This window comes from Cygnus atratus, chromosome Z (assembly GCF_013377495.2).
Source record: "Cygnus atratus isolate AKBS03 ecotype Queensland, Australia chromosome Z, CAtr_DNAZoo_HiC_assembly, whole genome shotgun sequence".
In the NCBI taxonomy this organism is placed as follows: Eukaryota; Metazoa; Chordata; class Aves; order Anseriformes; family Anatidae; genus Cygnus; species Cygnus atratus.
This window is the reverse complement of record NC_066396.1, coordinates 38,779,102-38,794,842: the sequence shown is the minus strand read 5'-3', so window position 1 is coordinate 38,794,842 and position 15,741 is coordinate 38,779,102. Positions and strand designations below refer to the sequence as shown.

At 36.6% G+C, this 15,741-nt stretch overlaps 1 protein-coding gene across 1 annotated transcript in view; it reads right to left on the bottom strand.

Moving 5' to 3' along the window:
- Positions 1-2,739: 2,739 nt before the first annotated feature.
- Positions 2,740-15,741, bottom strand: part of ALDH1A1 (aldehyde dehydrogenase 1 family member A1) — a 38,152-nt gene continuing 25,150 nt past the window's right edge. Inside the window, exons 8-13 of the mRNA XM_035558541.1 lie at positions 14,337-14,439; positions 13,542-13,726; positions 8,987-9,151; positions 7,268-7,425; positions 5,470-5,544; positions 2,740-3,358 (exon numbers count right to left, since the gene is read on the bottom strand). Of these exons, the coding sequence (XP_035414434.1) occupies positions 3,286-3,358; positions 5,470-5,544; positions 7,268-7,425; positions 8,987-9,151; positions 13,542-13,726; positions 14,337-14,439 (759 nt within the window). The 3' untranslated portion in view covers positions 2,740-3,285. The remainder of the gene's footprint in view (positions 3,359-5,469; positions 5,545-7,267; positions 7,426-8,986; positions 9,152-13,541; positions 13,727-14,336; positions 14,440-15,741) is intronic.

Sequence of the window (15,741 nt, the reverse complement as noted above, 5' to 3'; positions counted from 1 at the left end):
CTGATCAGATGCCAAAAGGCGTATCTCTTTACATTGGCATCTCTGGGGAACAATTTCAGTGTGTCATCAGATTAACCCAAAGATATACTTTGCTCTAATGAAAAAGTTGGGTATTTCACCTTGGTTGAATGGCAGTCTTTGCCTTCATTTTCATGCACAATATACACATTGACACACTTTGACTCAATACTTTAGCAAAAATGAGAACTTGAAGGCATTACTAGATGTTACATTTTGATCACATTAAACCATTTAGATTGACAAAACGGGAACATCACCGTCTTTCTTTTACCTGTAAATAAATGCGAGATTGTCAAATAAGAAGTAAAACAGATTTTCAATATTGTGGAGAACTATATATATATTGTTTGGGCATTGTAAGAAATAAAATATACATGCATTCAAGGGCAGAGTTGGTACTTTTTGTATATCCCAGTATTTATGTGTTTTGTTGTTGTTTTTTGTTTGTTTTCCTTTCCTTGGGTTACATTTCATAAAATCATAGAATCAAAGAATCATAGAATCATAGAATCATAGAATATCCTGAGTTGGAAGGGACCCATAAGGATCATCGAGTCCAACTCCTGGCACCACAAAGGTCTACCCAAAATTTTAGACCATGTGAGTAAGTGCACAGTCCAAATGTTCCTTAAACTCCAACAGGCTTGCTGCAGTGACTACTTCCCTGGGGAGCCTGTTACTGTGTGTAACCACCCTCTCAGTGAAGAACCTCTTCCTGATGTCTAGCCTAAACCTCCCCTGCCTCAGCTTGACACCATTCCCATGGGTCTTATCACTGGTGATTAAAGAGTATAGGTCGGCGCCTGCCCCTCCACTGCCCCTCGTGACGAAGCTGTAGACCACGATGAGGTCTCCCCTCAGCCTCCTCTTTTCCAGGCTGAACAGGCCAAGTGACTTCAGCCACTCCTCATACGTCTTTCTCTCGTCTCCCCCTAGAATCATTAGGGTTGGAAAAGACCTCCAAGATCCAAGATGGTCCAACCATCACCATACTATGACTCTCACCCATTAAACCATACCCCTAAGTATCAAGTCCAGCCTTTCCTTAAACACCCCCAGGGATGGTGACTCCACAACTTCAAAGTCATTCTTTGCCTGTGCTTGCAATAGAAGACAGCATAGCTGAGTAGGACTGAATTTGCTGTCCTACGCTGTTAAAGGACCCTGTTAGAGGATAAGGACAAACTGCCCACACTATACAAATTCAGATGTGAGTTGCTTCAGACTAGTGCCAGTCTGTTTCTAAGAGCTGAATGGATGTTAGTGCTTGAATGAGAGTGCTATGTCAGACATAACACAAGTGAGCATTTTCTGGCTTAGTGGCATTCAAAAGACATCCAGTTGTGCTACCCTGTATCACTCTTTCATGTGAACCAATGAAGATAAGAGAGGATAATCAGGAAAATCACTTAAGAAATTCACTGCTGATCCAAAACAAAATACATATGTAGACTTATTGTCATTTGACTTATTTATCCCCCATTTGGACTTCCACAACTGACTTCAGCAAAAGCAGAATTTGGACAGTAAGAGATTTATAAAGCCCTGTACATCTTCTACATTATGTTTTTCATTTCTTTCAAATATTTAATTTTTCACTGAATCCATATTTTCTGTAGTACTGTGGTTCTTGCTGCCTTTAAAGCGTTTCTGATTTTTTTTACTTTTTTTTTTTCCTTCCTTCTCTGCACCTTATCTATTTAAGAATTTCTTCTTTTTTTTTTACTTATTTTTTTCCTTAATTTTGCAATTATTTTGTTTTCTGTCCTTCTCGATGCTTTTCTCTGCTGAAAAATCTCTGTTGATCAGTACACAGCACATATTGACACAGTATATTTTTCACTTTTGATTCAGTATTTCCTCTTCTTTTTCTGTTGTTTTGTTCCATGTTTCATGATATGGAATCAGGAAAGTGTTTATTTGCCATAGCTAATGAGATTTTTTCTTGCTGATATGTGGCATTTTGTGGTGTGCTATATTCTTACTAGTGGTCATAGCTTGTACGTAAGTCTGTAAGGTTGTATGCATGGATGACTCTAACAAGAGACAAACTGGACTTCAGTGAGGCTTAGACAAAATATGACTTAATGAGCAGGAGGCTATGCAACTTCTGTAGGTGGCGTCTGCAGACAGATTTTTCCTGGTTGCTGCTGATGGTTAGCAGCCGTCAGAGGGTGTTGATGGCTGAGCTAGTAGAGAATTACTGGACACTGAAGCTGCACAGACTGAAGGACCTTATGAAGTTTTGATCAGCTTGAGATCCACATGTCTGCAGAGGGACTAATGAGAATAAGTAAATATATATATATATATATAAAACCCTATTAAAAAAAAAAAAGGCAAAAGGCTGAGGAAAAAAGATGAGGGGAAACAAATGAACTAGAGGAAGAAAAAGGAGGGAGGAAAAGATCCTTTCTCTTACGTATTTCTTGTTTGTCATCTATTAGGACTTTTTGATATACGTAAACCAAAGTTTTATACCAAAAAGCCAAGCTCAATCTCTTTGCAAATAGGCCAGTGTTCTGTATATTCATATTTTTCCATTGATAATACTTGCAAAGAATTAGGGAGTTTAGTCTCCATATAGCCAATGTAATATACTTCCAATAACCTAAATGTACAATTGAGATAGTAGTTCTTCTTTAAGGATATAAAATATGTGCTATGTAGTGCCCAGTGGTAAATGGATGTGATATAAAAGACTAATGAAAAATCAGTAATGTTTTGAAGATGTATTTTAATACTGTTTAATATTATCCAGATTACATTTGTGTAGTAATCAATATGATGAACAAATTCAGCAGTCTAAGAAATATATATAGAAGTCTACTATTTTTGAATGACAAAGATAATTATCTATCTTCTAGTTACTTATAAGTGCTTTTGTTAAGGCCACGAAGAAAGGACAGCTTGGCATCTAACATTTAGAAGACCACATAAATTTAGATGGTACCTGCAAGATACATTGGAAAAGAAATATTTCCAAAGCACTACAGAAAGCTCCCACTGAAAATAAAAAATATTTTTTTTCTTAATACAAGTTTAAAAAGACATTAGTCATGTTCCAAAAATTAAAGTTTCCCTTTCTCAGTTAATCATGTTAAATTTTTCTACATTATTCTTTGTATTGTTAATGTAAGCAAGGTTCTCTTTTACAATCATAAAGCAAAAAGGTTAATGAATAATCTGGTATATAAAACTTTTCAGAATTGAAATACATTTTTCAGGTTCAAGAAGAAGATACACTCTGCATGTCAAGCAGCATTATGAGTTCTTCTGTGGGATTTTGATAGTGACAGTCTTAACTTCTGTGTATTCATGAAGACCGTATTCTCCCCTAGATAAAACAGAACAAAGAGCCATACTTAGGTTAATGCTTTTTATATGAATTATGTCCTTGATGGTATTTTCTGTTGGTGCTGTGCAATTGGCCGGATGTTTAACAAGGATACTGGACATACTTGGAAGACATCTGTGCAGCTAGACTACTGCTGGATGCCTTTTGAAAAGCTGCAGCAATTGTCTCCTGGGAAAAGTGTGAGAGAGAGCAGTTTCGTTTCTGTGCAAAAGAATGCTGATTAATCAATTTAGTGCATTTCTAAACTGAGTTTCGTGGTCTTTACAAGCATGTTCATCAAGTCTTTTGAAAAAGCCTTCCTCTGCTGTCAAGATTTTTTTTGAGTCAAAAAATAGGGACTTCATCTCAAGTAAGTGGGAGACATAATTAATGTGAAATCTCCCAGACAGTAAAAAATACTTAAATCTTACTGACACGTCATTAGCATAATTTCACCTTCAAGTTTTACACGATGAGATGAATCTTACTTGTGTGCCTAGCTGTTTGGTAGTTGTCACAGACAAACCATTTAGACATAATTGACTGTTTTATGGAACACAAAGTTTTTACAGTATACTGGATGCCATCCAGTTCCCATAGCCATCTTACTCGGTACATATGTATGCAAAAGAGAAATCAGGACTCTGTGTTGTAGGAAAATTATTACTGATTCTCTTTTTCACATTATTTTGAGGAAGCATTCTGTTAATATGTAGTTTTCTTCATAATGGCATTATTATTCCAAGAATTACACAGGTATTTTTATTCTGTGTTTCAAGGAAATCAATGGTTTGACACAATGACTTCCTGATTATTTCAATGAAATTGCTTCACACATACTTCTGCTGCTCCTACAACTGATTCCCACATATTTACAAAATTTCATTTTTCCATGGCAAAATTTCATGTCTATCCCATCCTTGCCTTTTAGCAGAAATATCTTTATTGTTTCACTAATTGTGATTTTGAACAGCATGAGGAAAACTTCATTTACACAAATGCTGAGTACCTTCACTTTTATAGAGATTATTAATTTTTAGGATAGCATATTATTGTTTTCCTGGTATTTTCAGCAAATAGATCATCAAAACACTTCTGCAAAAATCAGCAGTCCAGAATCAATTTTCCGATTTTTGGCAATCAGCAAATGCAAAACAGTCTGTGTTAGTAATGGCAAAAATATGGTGGTTATTTATTTATTTATTTATTTTCCGTTTTGACATTTTCTAAAGCTCTCAGCATTGGCATAACTGCTTCCTTGAAGTCAGTGGAAACTTTGCCATCAGGAGCAGATTTGATCCAGGGATGAGTAAGCATAAAAACCCAAGACTTTATCTCTCTTAAGAAAAAAAAAAAAAAGAGCGCGAGAGAGAAAGCATTGATGTATTTCATTTGCACATATAATTTTTAATTGCTTCAATTACTCAGTAAAAGTGCTTTGCAGTTTGCATAATGTCAGGAAGAACATATATGTTCTGATTTGTATTCTTTGCTTTAAAAATAATTTAATTAAACAGTGTAACACATTATCCATTGTTCATATGAAAATCACAATGAATGCAGGAAAACAGGACATGATTCAAATTGAACCTGGATTAAACCTTAAAAGTTTGAACCAATTTGATTAACTTTTAATTTCTGTAAACTTCATTTCCTTTCCCACTTCTTTGGGGGAAAAAAAAAAAGTCTGAAGACTACAGAGGGTTATTTCTGTCATTACATTTATCCAAGCTGTATAGACCTTTCAGGTAGCATTTAAAGGGGACTCCACGAACTATGTATGAACTGTATGTATAGTTAAATATATTCATGGAAATTACACTTTCTATATTTATGCAAAAACTGTACATCATAAACACGAGGAGCAGTTTTGCATATCAGTAGACTGAAAAATATTAAATGCAATCATTTTGGAAAGATTTGTATCTAAGCAATTTTCTTATTGGTTTCATTGAAGAATTCTTTGCTTGACATTGTGTCTGACAATGTGTGGCCTCTGAGGCCACAAAGTAGTCTGATAAATCAAATAGGGCATCCTAGTTGTGAATGTTGTTTTTAGAACTTCATTTTGTAGTTCCTGTGAATCTACAGTTTAAAAAACATTTACTTACATTTCTCGTCCATTTCCTGACATCTTAAATCCTCCGAAAGGACACTGAGCAGACATTGCACTATAACAATTAACCCTGGAAGAATAGGAAAATGACTTTAGTGTTCCACATTGTGGAACAAGTTTATTCACTTCTGAAAAATCAATGTTGTTCCATGAAGTATAATAAACTTGTGGTGATATTCACAAACTATATATGAGCAACACATTTGCAAAAATACATGTATTTCAAGACTGAAAAAAACAAAGCATTACTGGAAAATACATTACTATTACCAGGGCTCTAAGGCCTACAAGCAGTGACACATATCTTTCTGTTAATAATTATAGTAAATCTCCTTCCCAATTAATGAGCCTAATTAATTAGGTAAATTCAGGATCGCTTCAGTATCTATTTAGGGAGTTTTGTTTGGTTCTTCTCAATGTTAAGCGATATTCTGTACTATGGTTGAGAACAAAAATACAATAATAAGTGAGAATGGAATTTCATAAAAGAATTTGTAGCATGCAGATTTTTGCCAGAATGTACATTCTACTCCATAGCTGAGAAGTTCTTTCTGTCTTCCAACCTTGTCAAATCATATATTCTTTATTTTCATATCTTATAATTTCTCCAACTGCCAGCCTACTGGTTTCAGATTAGATATTAGGGAAAGATTCTTCACTGAGAGGGTGTTTGGACACTGGAACAGGCTCCACAAGGAAGTGGTCATGACACTCAGCCTACCAGAGTTCAAAAAGTATTTGGACAATGCTTTTTGGACAATGCTGACATATAGTTCAATTTTTGGATGGTCCTGTGTGGAGCCAGGATTTGAAATTGATGATTCTTGTAGGTTCCTTCCAAGTCCCAATTCAGTAAAAAAGGTTCTCCTTATCATTAAGGATTCCTTGACAGAGCAATAATCACTTAAGAGTAAAAATCAAGGATTTTACTTTTATTTTAAACTTTTTTCCTTTTGAAAGATTATTGACTCAATAATTTTCAAAATTGTTTATTCTAAGAAAGGATATGTTTTTTAAGTCACAGGACCCGGGCAGGAATTTTTACTGGCTGCAGGTGCTTTCAGATAAAACTTGAAAAGGACACAAATTCCTTTGAGTTCAAGTAAAATTGGTTCTCTTTCTGATGCATTGTGATAACTGTAGGGAAATGCAGGTCTCTGTCAGTGATAGTCGTCAGATGGTCTTCTATTCCTCCAAGATTTCACTATTGTTTCTCTCAGACTTTGCCTTTCTTGATCCATGTAGGTGGCCTCTTTCTTTTCTATTTCTGCGTGGCAGATTCATCGGCTGCTTTTTCAGCCTTATAGTTTCCCTTGGTATCTTCTTACTTGAAACAGTTCTTTCCCCCTCTTGTGATTTTTTCCCTTTCTCAACCACATTTTATTAATCTTTTTCACTACAGGAGGATACTCTTCACAGGTTAACGACCAAGCAATTACAGAAAATGATCCCTGTAATTTGAGGATGTGTTGGGGTATTCCCGGATCCTGAATGGAAAGTAAAGCAGTACTCTTACTGTTTTTTTTTTTTTTTTTTTTTTTTTTTTTTTTTTTCAGACTAAGTTTACAGGACAACTGCATGAAGACTTAGAAGAAATATTTGTCTAGCAGCACATTAAGTATGGAAAGGTGAGGGGAAGAGAGTCAGAGGAGGATGGCACTAACCTACCTCTCTAAAGGTGAAAAAGAATGGAAATAAAAATGTATGCCCCCAAAGAAGTGTTAAAATGTCCTACAATTACTGCCATTGTCAACTGTAGTTCTGAGGGAAGAATTAAATAAGTCATGACTTACCATACTGTCCCAGCCTGAAGAGCAGCTGCAAATGTCAGTGCTTTATCAATGTCTTTGGTAAAAACTGCTGCTGCTAAGCCATAACTAGTATTATTTGCCCTCTTGATAACTTCATCTACAGTTTTAAACTTCATAATTTGTTGAACAGGTCCAAATATCTGTTTCAAACATACATAAACATATGAAGTGGACTAGTATTGTTAAAAATAATAAATATTTAATACAACTTTTTGTTGTTGTTTTTGTTGTCAGACAGTCTTATTCCTAAATTAATTTGGTCAAGAGGATACATTTAAAACAGAGTTCTAAAAAGGATTATAAATTAACATAAAGGTAAGACTTTTTAGCCTGCAACAAATGAAGTTAACCTCTTATGGGGAAAAAAAATAAAATAAAATTACCCAGTGGTAATGCTGTGTAGGCAGGGGGCACTACCACATCTAATTACTCTTTTTCCCACAGATTGAGTTTTCCACTTGATTTTCCTTGAAAGTGTTTAATGATACTTTCTCACTGGACTTGTATGGTATGATTTATATAGATCAGAAGAACGTTCTCCCACAACCCAAATATTCCTTAAATTGCCTTGGCTTTGTGGAGGTTTATTATTCAATAGATTCAAAATAATGTGAGAGGATCTGTTCTTGTTGTATTATTGACCTGAAGGAAACATCTCTGTGTTGTCTCCTACCTACCATCCAGACCAAAAGGAATAACTGAAATTACTTCTTGGGCAGCTCTCTCCTATTTTTCTTCCCTTTGCAATCAGATCTTTATGCTCTGCTGTTTGTTCATTTTAACATGAAGGTATGTTCAGCAGAATGCAGCAGCAGTATTGCTGGCTGCAAATAGTAGCACCTAGATTTCTGACAATTTTGAAGGAGTTTCTAGTGTGAATTATAATGGACACCAGTTGCACCCATTATTAATCAGGATGAATGTAAAAAAAAAAAAAGACAACAACAACAACAAACAAAAAAAAAACAAAGCAACCAACCAACAACAGCAACAACAACAAACAGAAAGAGAAGAGGTCATAACTGCACTCTGGGGATGTTTTTGGAGGACTGGTTTCTCAAGAGAAAAGCAGATCTGCAGTCCTAACGCTCTGGTTCTTTCCAGCTGGTCATTGCTGTCCTGGCAATGCCCCCTTAATTGATTTAGTACAAGCCGTTCAATACTGTGTGGGCACTTCTGCAAACGGATCTAGGTTAAATAACCCTGCAGAGGCAAAACTTTGCTTTGTTGAAATTGTTACCAGGCAAAATGCGTGTGGAAGCACAACCTCTCTCATTGCAAAATAATTGTTTGGCACATTTGTGTCAAACCACAACCTGAGTGGCTCCTTAAGGAGTGAAGAGGTCATAAGCTGTGATTTCAAGGTTTGTTTCTCAGTTACAGGTTACCATGACTGATATCTAAGACACGGGTAGTATGGGGTGATGTTATTAACAGTCCTAGCCTTAACATTTCTTGACTCCTATCAGCTTAAGCTGGAGCCTTTGTTGGCAGGCCAGCCTCACACTCCTCTCCCTCACCTCCACTGAGTTGGTGAAATGGGCATAAGAAACCAAGAAAAGGATTTTAAACAACACCAGGCTGGAACGACAGATTTACTGGGAACATTTTTATGCCACCACTTGACCTTCTAAATGGATATTTTGTACAGAAATTTAAACAATCTCCAGTGAAAGTATGGACTGCCAAGAATTTATTTACCTCTTCTTTGGCGATGCGCATATCATCTGTAACATTAGAAAAAACTGTGGGCTGGATGAAGTAACCTTTGTCTCCCCATGGACCTCCTCCACATTCCAGTTTGGCTCCATCTTTTTTCCCACTCTCAATTAGCTCCAGGATTTTTTGAAACTGCTCCTTATCAATCTAAATGAAAAGATATTGCAGGGATGAAAGCAGCATACACTGATAACTATACTTCTAGCTCATTAACTGCAACTTAACAATGTTCCAGCTTTGTTCAATTGCATGTGTTGAAGTAGAACATCTGGACAGCCCTGCAAACATTCTTGTCATTAACTTTTCAAAAGTTTTTTTTTTTTTTTTCTCAAATAAATCATTAAAAAGAAATTTTGACATACTAGCGTCAGCTGTGCAGGGACTGATATGCTGTGTTTCTTCAATACAAAAGAAAAAAAATGTATCTTATACTTCTCCTAGTATTGTTGTCAACCACAAATGTTTAATCCAAATGAGAACTGCTGAACTTTTTTCTGCAATCATAACAGAGGACTTGATCTAGCCTGCAAGATTATTCTGTGCTTTGCTGTGGCTGGTAGCTTGTCCCTGCTTTTCCCCTAAACTATTAAGGAAAGGTGAAAAGAAGTAGTACATTAAAACTGAAATTCAGTACTGTTTTCTGGTCCTTCTGAGTTGTTAGTGGAATAAAGACTCTTACCTTTGTGGTTTGAGAAAAACAGATGACAGATGTTTTGCTGGATGAAGCCAATCTCTCTCCCTCTCCCCCAAGTTCACCAGGAAATACAACATATGCCAAGCATATTTCAGTTTTGCTCTATGGTATAGCAGGTTTTAGTGCGTTTGGCTGGAAAGGGAGTTTACACTTCCACTCACAAAAGCTCACAAAGGGGCTACAAGAGAGATTTCCACTTCTCTAACTATTTTTTTAGTGACAAAATGGGTTGAAGGAAATATTGTACACCTGAGTAGAAAGAGCTCACATTTATTACAGTCCCAGAATCATAGAATGGTTTGGATTGGAAGGGACCTCAAGGATCATTGAATTCCAATCCCCCTACTATGGGCAGGGAAACCTTCCACTAGACTGGCTGGATCAAAGCCCCATCCAACCTGGCCTTAAATACTTCCAAGGATGGGGCATCCACAACTTCTGTGGGTAACATGTTACAATGCCTCACCACCCTCTGAGTTAAGAAATTCTTCCTTATAGCTAAACTAATTTTTTTTTTTTTTTAGTTTAAAACTGTTGCTCCTAGTCCTATCACTCCACTCCCTGACAAAGAGTCCCTCCCCAGCTTTCCTTTACGACCCCTCTATGTATTTGGAAGGCCAGTATAGGGTCTCCCTGGAGCCTTCTCCAAACTGAACTACTCCAACTCCCTCAGCCTGTCTTCATTGGACAGGTGCTCCAGTCCTTCGATCAAATTCATGGCCCTCTGGACTCACTCCAACAGGTCCATGTCCCTCTTGTGCTGGGGACCCCAGAACTGCATGCAGTGGTCCAGGTGGGGTCGCACAAGAGCAGAGTAGAGAGGGAGAATCACCTCCTTTGATCAGCTGGTCACGCTGCTTTTGATGCAGGTCAGGATTTGGCTGGCTTTCTGGGACTGCAAGTGCACACTGCCACCTCATGTTGAGCTTCTCACTAACCAGCACCCCCAGATCCTTCTCATCAGGGCTGCTCTCAATCCATTCTCTACCCAGCCTGTATCTGTGGGATTTGTGGGATTGCCCCGTGCAGGACCTTGCATTTGGCCTTGTTGAACCTCATGAGGTTTGCACAGAACCACCTCTCAAGCCTGTCCAGGTCCCTCTAGATGGCATCCCTTCCCTCCAGTATATCAACCACACCACACAGCTTGGTGTAACTCACAAACTGGTCCCAGTACTGACCCCTGAGGAACACCACTCATTACTGATCTCCATGTGGGTATTGATACATTAAGTGCAACTCTTTGAGTGCAACCATCCAAACAATTTCTTACCCAGCAAGTGGTCCGGTCCATCCATCAAATCCATGTCTCTCCAATTTAGAGACAAGAATATCATGCAGGACAGGAAAGAAGAAAACTTCTCATTTCCTTTCCTCTTCTCTCTAAGACCTCTAAGATCATCAAGTCAACAGTTAACCTATCACTGCCAAGTCTACCACTAAACCATGTCCCTAAGCACCACATCTACGTCTTTTAAATATGTTCAAGGATGGTGACTCATTCACTTAATGGGACAGCCTGTTCTAATACTCCACAACCCTTTCAATGAAGAATTTTTTCCTAACTTCATGCCTGTAGGGAAATTGTGTACAAGGTAACATTTATTTCAAGAAAAACTCAATGCTTCTTTGATAAAGGCCTACAATACAACACCCTCTCTTTTATTAATTAATTTATTTATTTATTCACAGTTTCATGACTCTTTTCTTCACTCTTTCGGAGTTCAACCCTTCAAGAACTGGCTCACGAAGACACTGAGATTACTTCTGGGGGGACTTTTGCGCGAACACTACTTCTCTATGATAATATTTATCAGCCAGTGAAGTAGGTGTGCATCTTATTTTCTTATTCATACAGTTAAAAAGTGGCATTTCAGCTTAAGCTACAAGTCTTACCATTGTAGAAAAAATATAGTATTTTAAAATGTTTTGGGGAATCTTGGATGTGTATTAGACTAAACAGTTACTCAACTAAAGCTATGATAAAAGCTATGATATTTATGGGGATATTTATTTATAAGGATATTCATAAGGAGGTGATTTTTAGTGCCATGTGCTCCCCTTGTCATTATGCTTTCAAACAATTACCTTAGTACATGCTGAAGACATAAAGTTTCTGCTACCTTGGTGGCCAAATATCTCTTGTGCATAAACATCATGAAGAGAAGAAAACGTTTAGATGATACAGCTCATGTTGTTTTCAGTCATCCCTTTGTTATTATTATCATCATAATTTTTCTTAATAATGTGTGAATTAGCATATATATGATCTTTTGCATTCCAGTAGGGACTTTGTCTCTTCTTTCATGCTCATTGTGCAAAGCACTACACAAACTTTCTGCCTGAGGCAGGTGCTGTCCCAGAGAGCCTGTGAACTGGAGGACAAACTTGGCTTTCAAGGAGGCTCTATGACACAGCATAGTGAATAGGTTTCCTTTTCAAAAGAGAATTAGGCAAAGAACAGCACATGATTTAAGGGCAATGAGAGACTAAAAGCAATTACTGCAAAATAAATTTATCTAAAGTGCATGATTACATTTTCCATTAAAATTGGACTATAAGAACAGCACAGACAGAAACAGAACATACCAATTCTAGCAGGACAAATTTCGTTAACCTGTGAAAAACTCATGATTTCTTCTAAATCTTGCTAACAAGTAAAAGAGGTCAAAGAAAGCAAATGCTGAGAGGATTCCTCCCCTTCCTTCTAATGTTTTAGTATTTTTTTTTCAAATGTTTAACTGTCCCTTTTAAGTAAAATTTACTTTTGTTTCTTATTTAAAATGCTAATATGAATTTCAAACTCAGTAAAGCCACAATAATATAAGACTAGATTTCTGTTAGCTCTGTGTTAGCTGTACACCAGACTGACAAAAATATACCTGAATTCCTGGAGTTTCCTTGTTAGAAAATTCTTGTCCTCTGGCATTTAGATTTATTTAGCTGAACATATTAACTCATTAGCTAGACACATCACAGGATATCAAAATAGGATCCTTATGATTTTTACATTAGCTTGTGTAGCTTGGAATAAAATTTCCCAATTTACTTTGTTTCTTTGATTACAAAAAATGACTGTGATAACCAATGAAGAATATATTACATTATTGAATGTGTGGGAGTTCCTTTGTCTCCAGCTTTTGCTTTGTCTCTGGTACAATTCCTTTGTTCTGTGATGATCAAATGTGTTTATAGTAGCTCTTCCAAGAAAATGTATATCCTATAGTATAAACTGATATGGGAATAAGACTCAGGAAAAAAATAATTTAACAATTCTCTGATGTGATTGACAGAATCCACTGAATCCATAGTACTATGATAGTAATGCTTATTAATGTTGCATTTCAGCCTTCATTTAATAGGGAAGCTCTTGGCATACACTTTTAACACAACCAGTAAAAAAATATAAAGTGCTGTTTTTTAATTGTGGAATATTCTAAAACTGAGAACATCATAATGAAACACTAGCACCTTGGAAAAGGGTAAAAACCACTACCAGCTTTAGTTTCATCAAGCTACTCATTTACATTGGCAGTGTTTGAATATAATGCTAGCACTCCAACATGGGTGATCGAACTTACAGTTTTACAGCTGTTGCTCTGTAATTTTCTCAATGCATTTAAGTTCTATATAATTGTCCCCTTTCCATAATACTGGAAAATAGAATGAATATCTACCCTTAGGCATATCATGGTAATACAAACAACCCTCACTCCATTTTTTTATCCAGTCTAACTACTGGACAATAATAAGTAGACTTAACACTACCACTGGAGTAGATTTTGAAGTACTTTAAAGTGTGATGTTCTGTCAAAATTATATAAGACGTGTAATATTACTTACTTGAGGGCCCTGCTGTACACCAGGCAACAGAGGATCCCCAAGGGTATACTTCTTTGCTCGTTCAATGCTCCGGCGAACAAACTCATCATAAATGGGCTCTTCCACAAAAATTCTAGATCCTGCTATACAACACTGTCCTTGGTGGTAGAATAGACCAATATGTGCAAATTCCACAGCTGTGTCCACTGTAAAGAAATGCAGAGTTCATCAGATCTTAAGTTTGAGTGGTCACCTCTTAAATTATTTGCAAACCTTTGTAATGACATCTTGTTTCCCTTTTTAACAGTTTTTATTTATATGGTCCCTTAAAACACGGGTATTCATCTATTTACTGAAGTCCAAAGCTACTCTTATGTAGACTAGCACAGTATGGCAAGACAAACACACATTCAACTGTTGTATGTGAAATGTTGGTTCAACATTATTTGCTTTATTGACAGTACCAAGAGAAAAATTCAGCTAGGAAGTTAATAAGGTCCATCTAGCTGTTTTTGGTTCTGAATTCATGTTCCATTAGAATCATAATTACAATAAGGCTTGGCAAGCTGCCAGATGTTCCTGTTCATTCAAGAGCCATCAATTTCTGATGACAATTTGCTTTGAAACTATGGCAGGACCAGAAAACAAAATGGAATAAAACAAAACAAACAAGCAAACAAAACAAAACAAAACAAAACAAAAAACAAAACAAAACAAAACTCTTTTGCTTTTTTTTTTTTTTTTTCTTTTTAACAAAGAGGAGAAAAACTATATGGGACTTGAAAAAGTAGTTTATGTAATGAAAATGCTACTAACAATCCGCATCTGCAAATATAATGTTAGGACTTTTTCCTCCAAGTTCCAATGTAACTCTTTTCAGGTTGCTCTTTCCTGCAGCTTCTTTGATCAGTTTTCCAACCTAAAAGGCAGAAAAAAAGACACCTTAACCTCAAAAAATATCACCCCAGTAACACTTCTCTGATTTCCTTGAAAGTGGAAGTCATAGCTCAGAATCGTGTAACCAGTAGCTATAGAAATAAATAATTGTAGAAATAAAAATAATAAGAAAAAAAAAGGAGAGAGAAGAATTGGAAGGAAAGAGTCAGTGTGTAGATGAATTGCAATCTACAAAGCAGTAGAACTGCTTCCTAGAACTGTTTTCCCCTGGAAATATTAATTTTATCTAACAAAGAGATCTGATGTCCGTTTGGTACCATGATTCTACTTGCTTGCATGTGTAATCAAACTAGACATTGATTTGTGCTCTGCTACTTGCTCTCAATAAATTGAAATGTATATATGGGAAAACCCTTTGATACATGAATTGAATGAGAGAAAATGTAGATATCTACAGTGCCTGCATGACTAACTGCCTTATTATAGTTTCTCCCTTATCAGTAATAAGGAGACCTGAAAGAAGAGGAAATGGGCACAGCGAGGCAGAGCCCCTGTCCTGTTTCTTTCCACTAGTGGCATAATTAAATGAACTTTTTTTTATGAGAATTATCATGGGAAAATTGTGAGGAAAAAAAAAATCTTGCGGCACTTGCAGCTTTGGCCTGTAACTGCTAGTGTGTAGTAACCATCAGATATCTTCCCTTGAGTGTCAGCCTTCCTGTCTTTGGGAATAGCTCTTCATGATACTGTTGGAAGAAAGGGACAGCCACCAAAATCAGGAAATATGATTCTGAAATATGATCCTGAAATATGATCCTGTCCACCTGCCTTTGGAGGACATTGGGCATGGGGAACTTAGTTACTGTCTGCTGGGAATATATATGGACTATTTCTCATATGTCCTGGTTTTGGACCCTTTTCTTTTCCCACTATTTTAATGCTGATGGTTTCTGAGAATAAACACAGATCTTGCTCTCAGTGTACACTGACTGTTGACATGAGGCAATGATATTTATCTTTGGAGTGCACATCCAAGAAGTTAAAAGACCAGTTGGCAGCTCTTCCATGTAGCATGCACACAAACAGAAAGTACTATGCATACAGATGGATAGTACTGTACTGTAGTAAGGATAAAGTTAGAGAGTGCCTGCATTGAGAAATCTTCGGTCATATCAATCTTTGTTCTCGAGAGCAGAGGTTAGGAAAAATTAACAGTGACCTTCCTTTCAATTGTTAAACTGATACATATCCTTCTGATGTGTAACTGATACATACACTTCTAAGACCACCCAAATAATTATCTGTATCATTCAAATACTCTAAA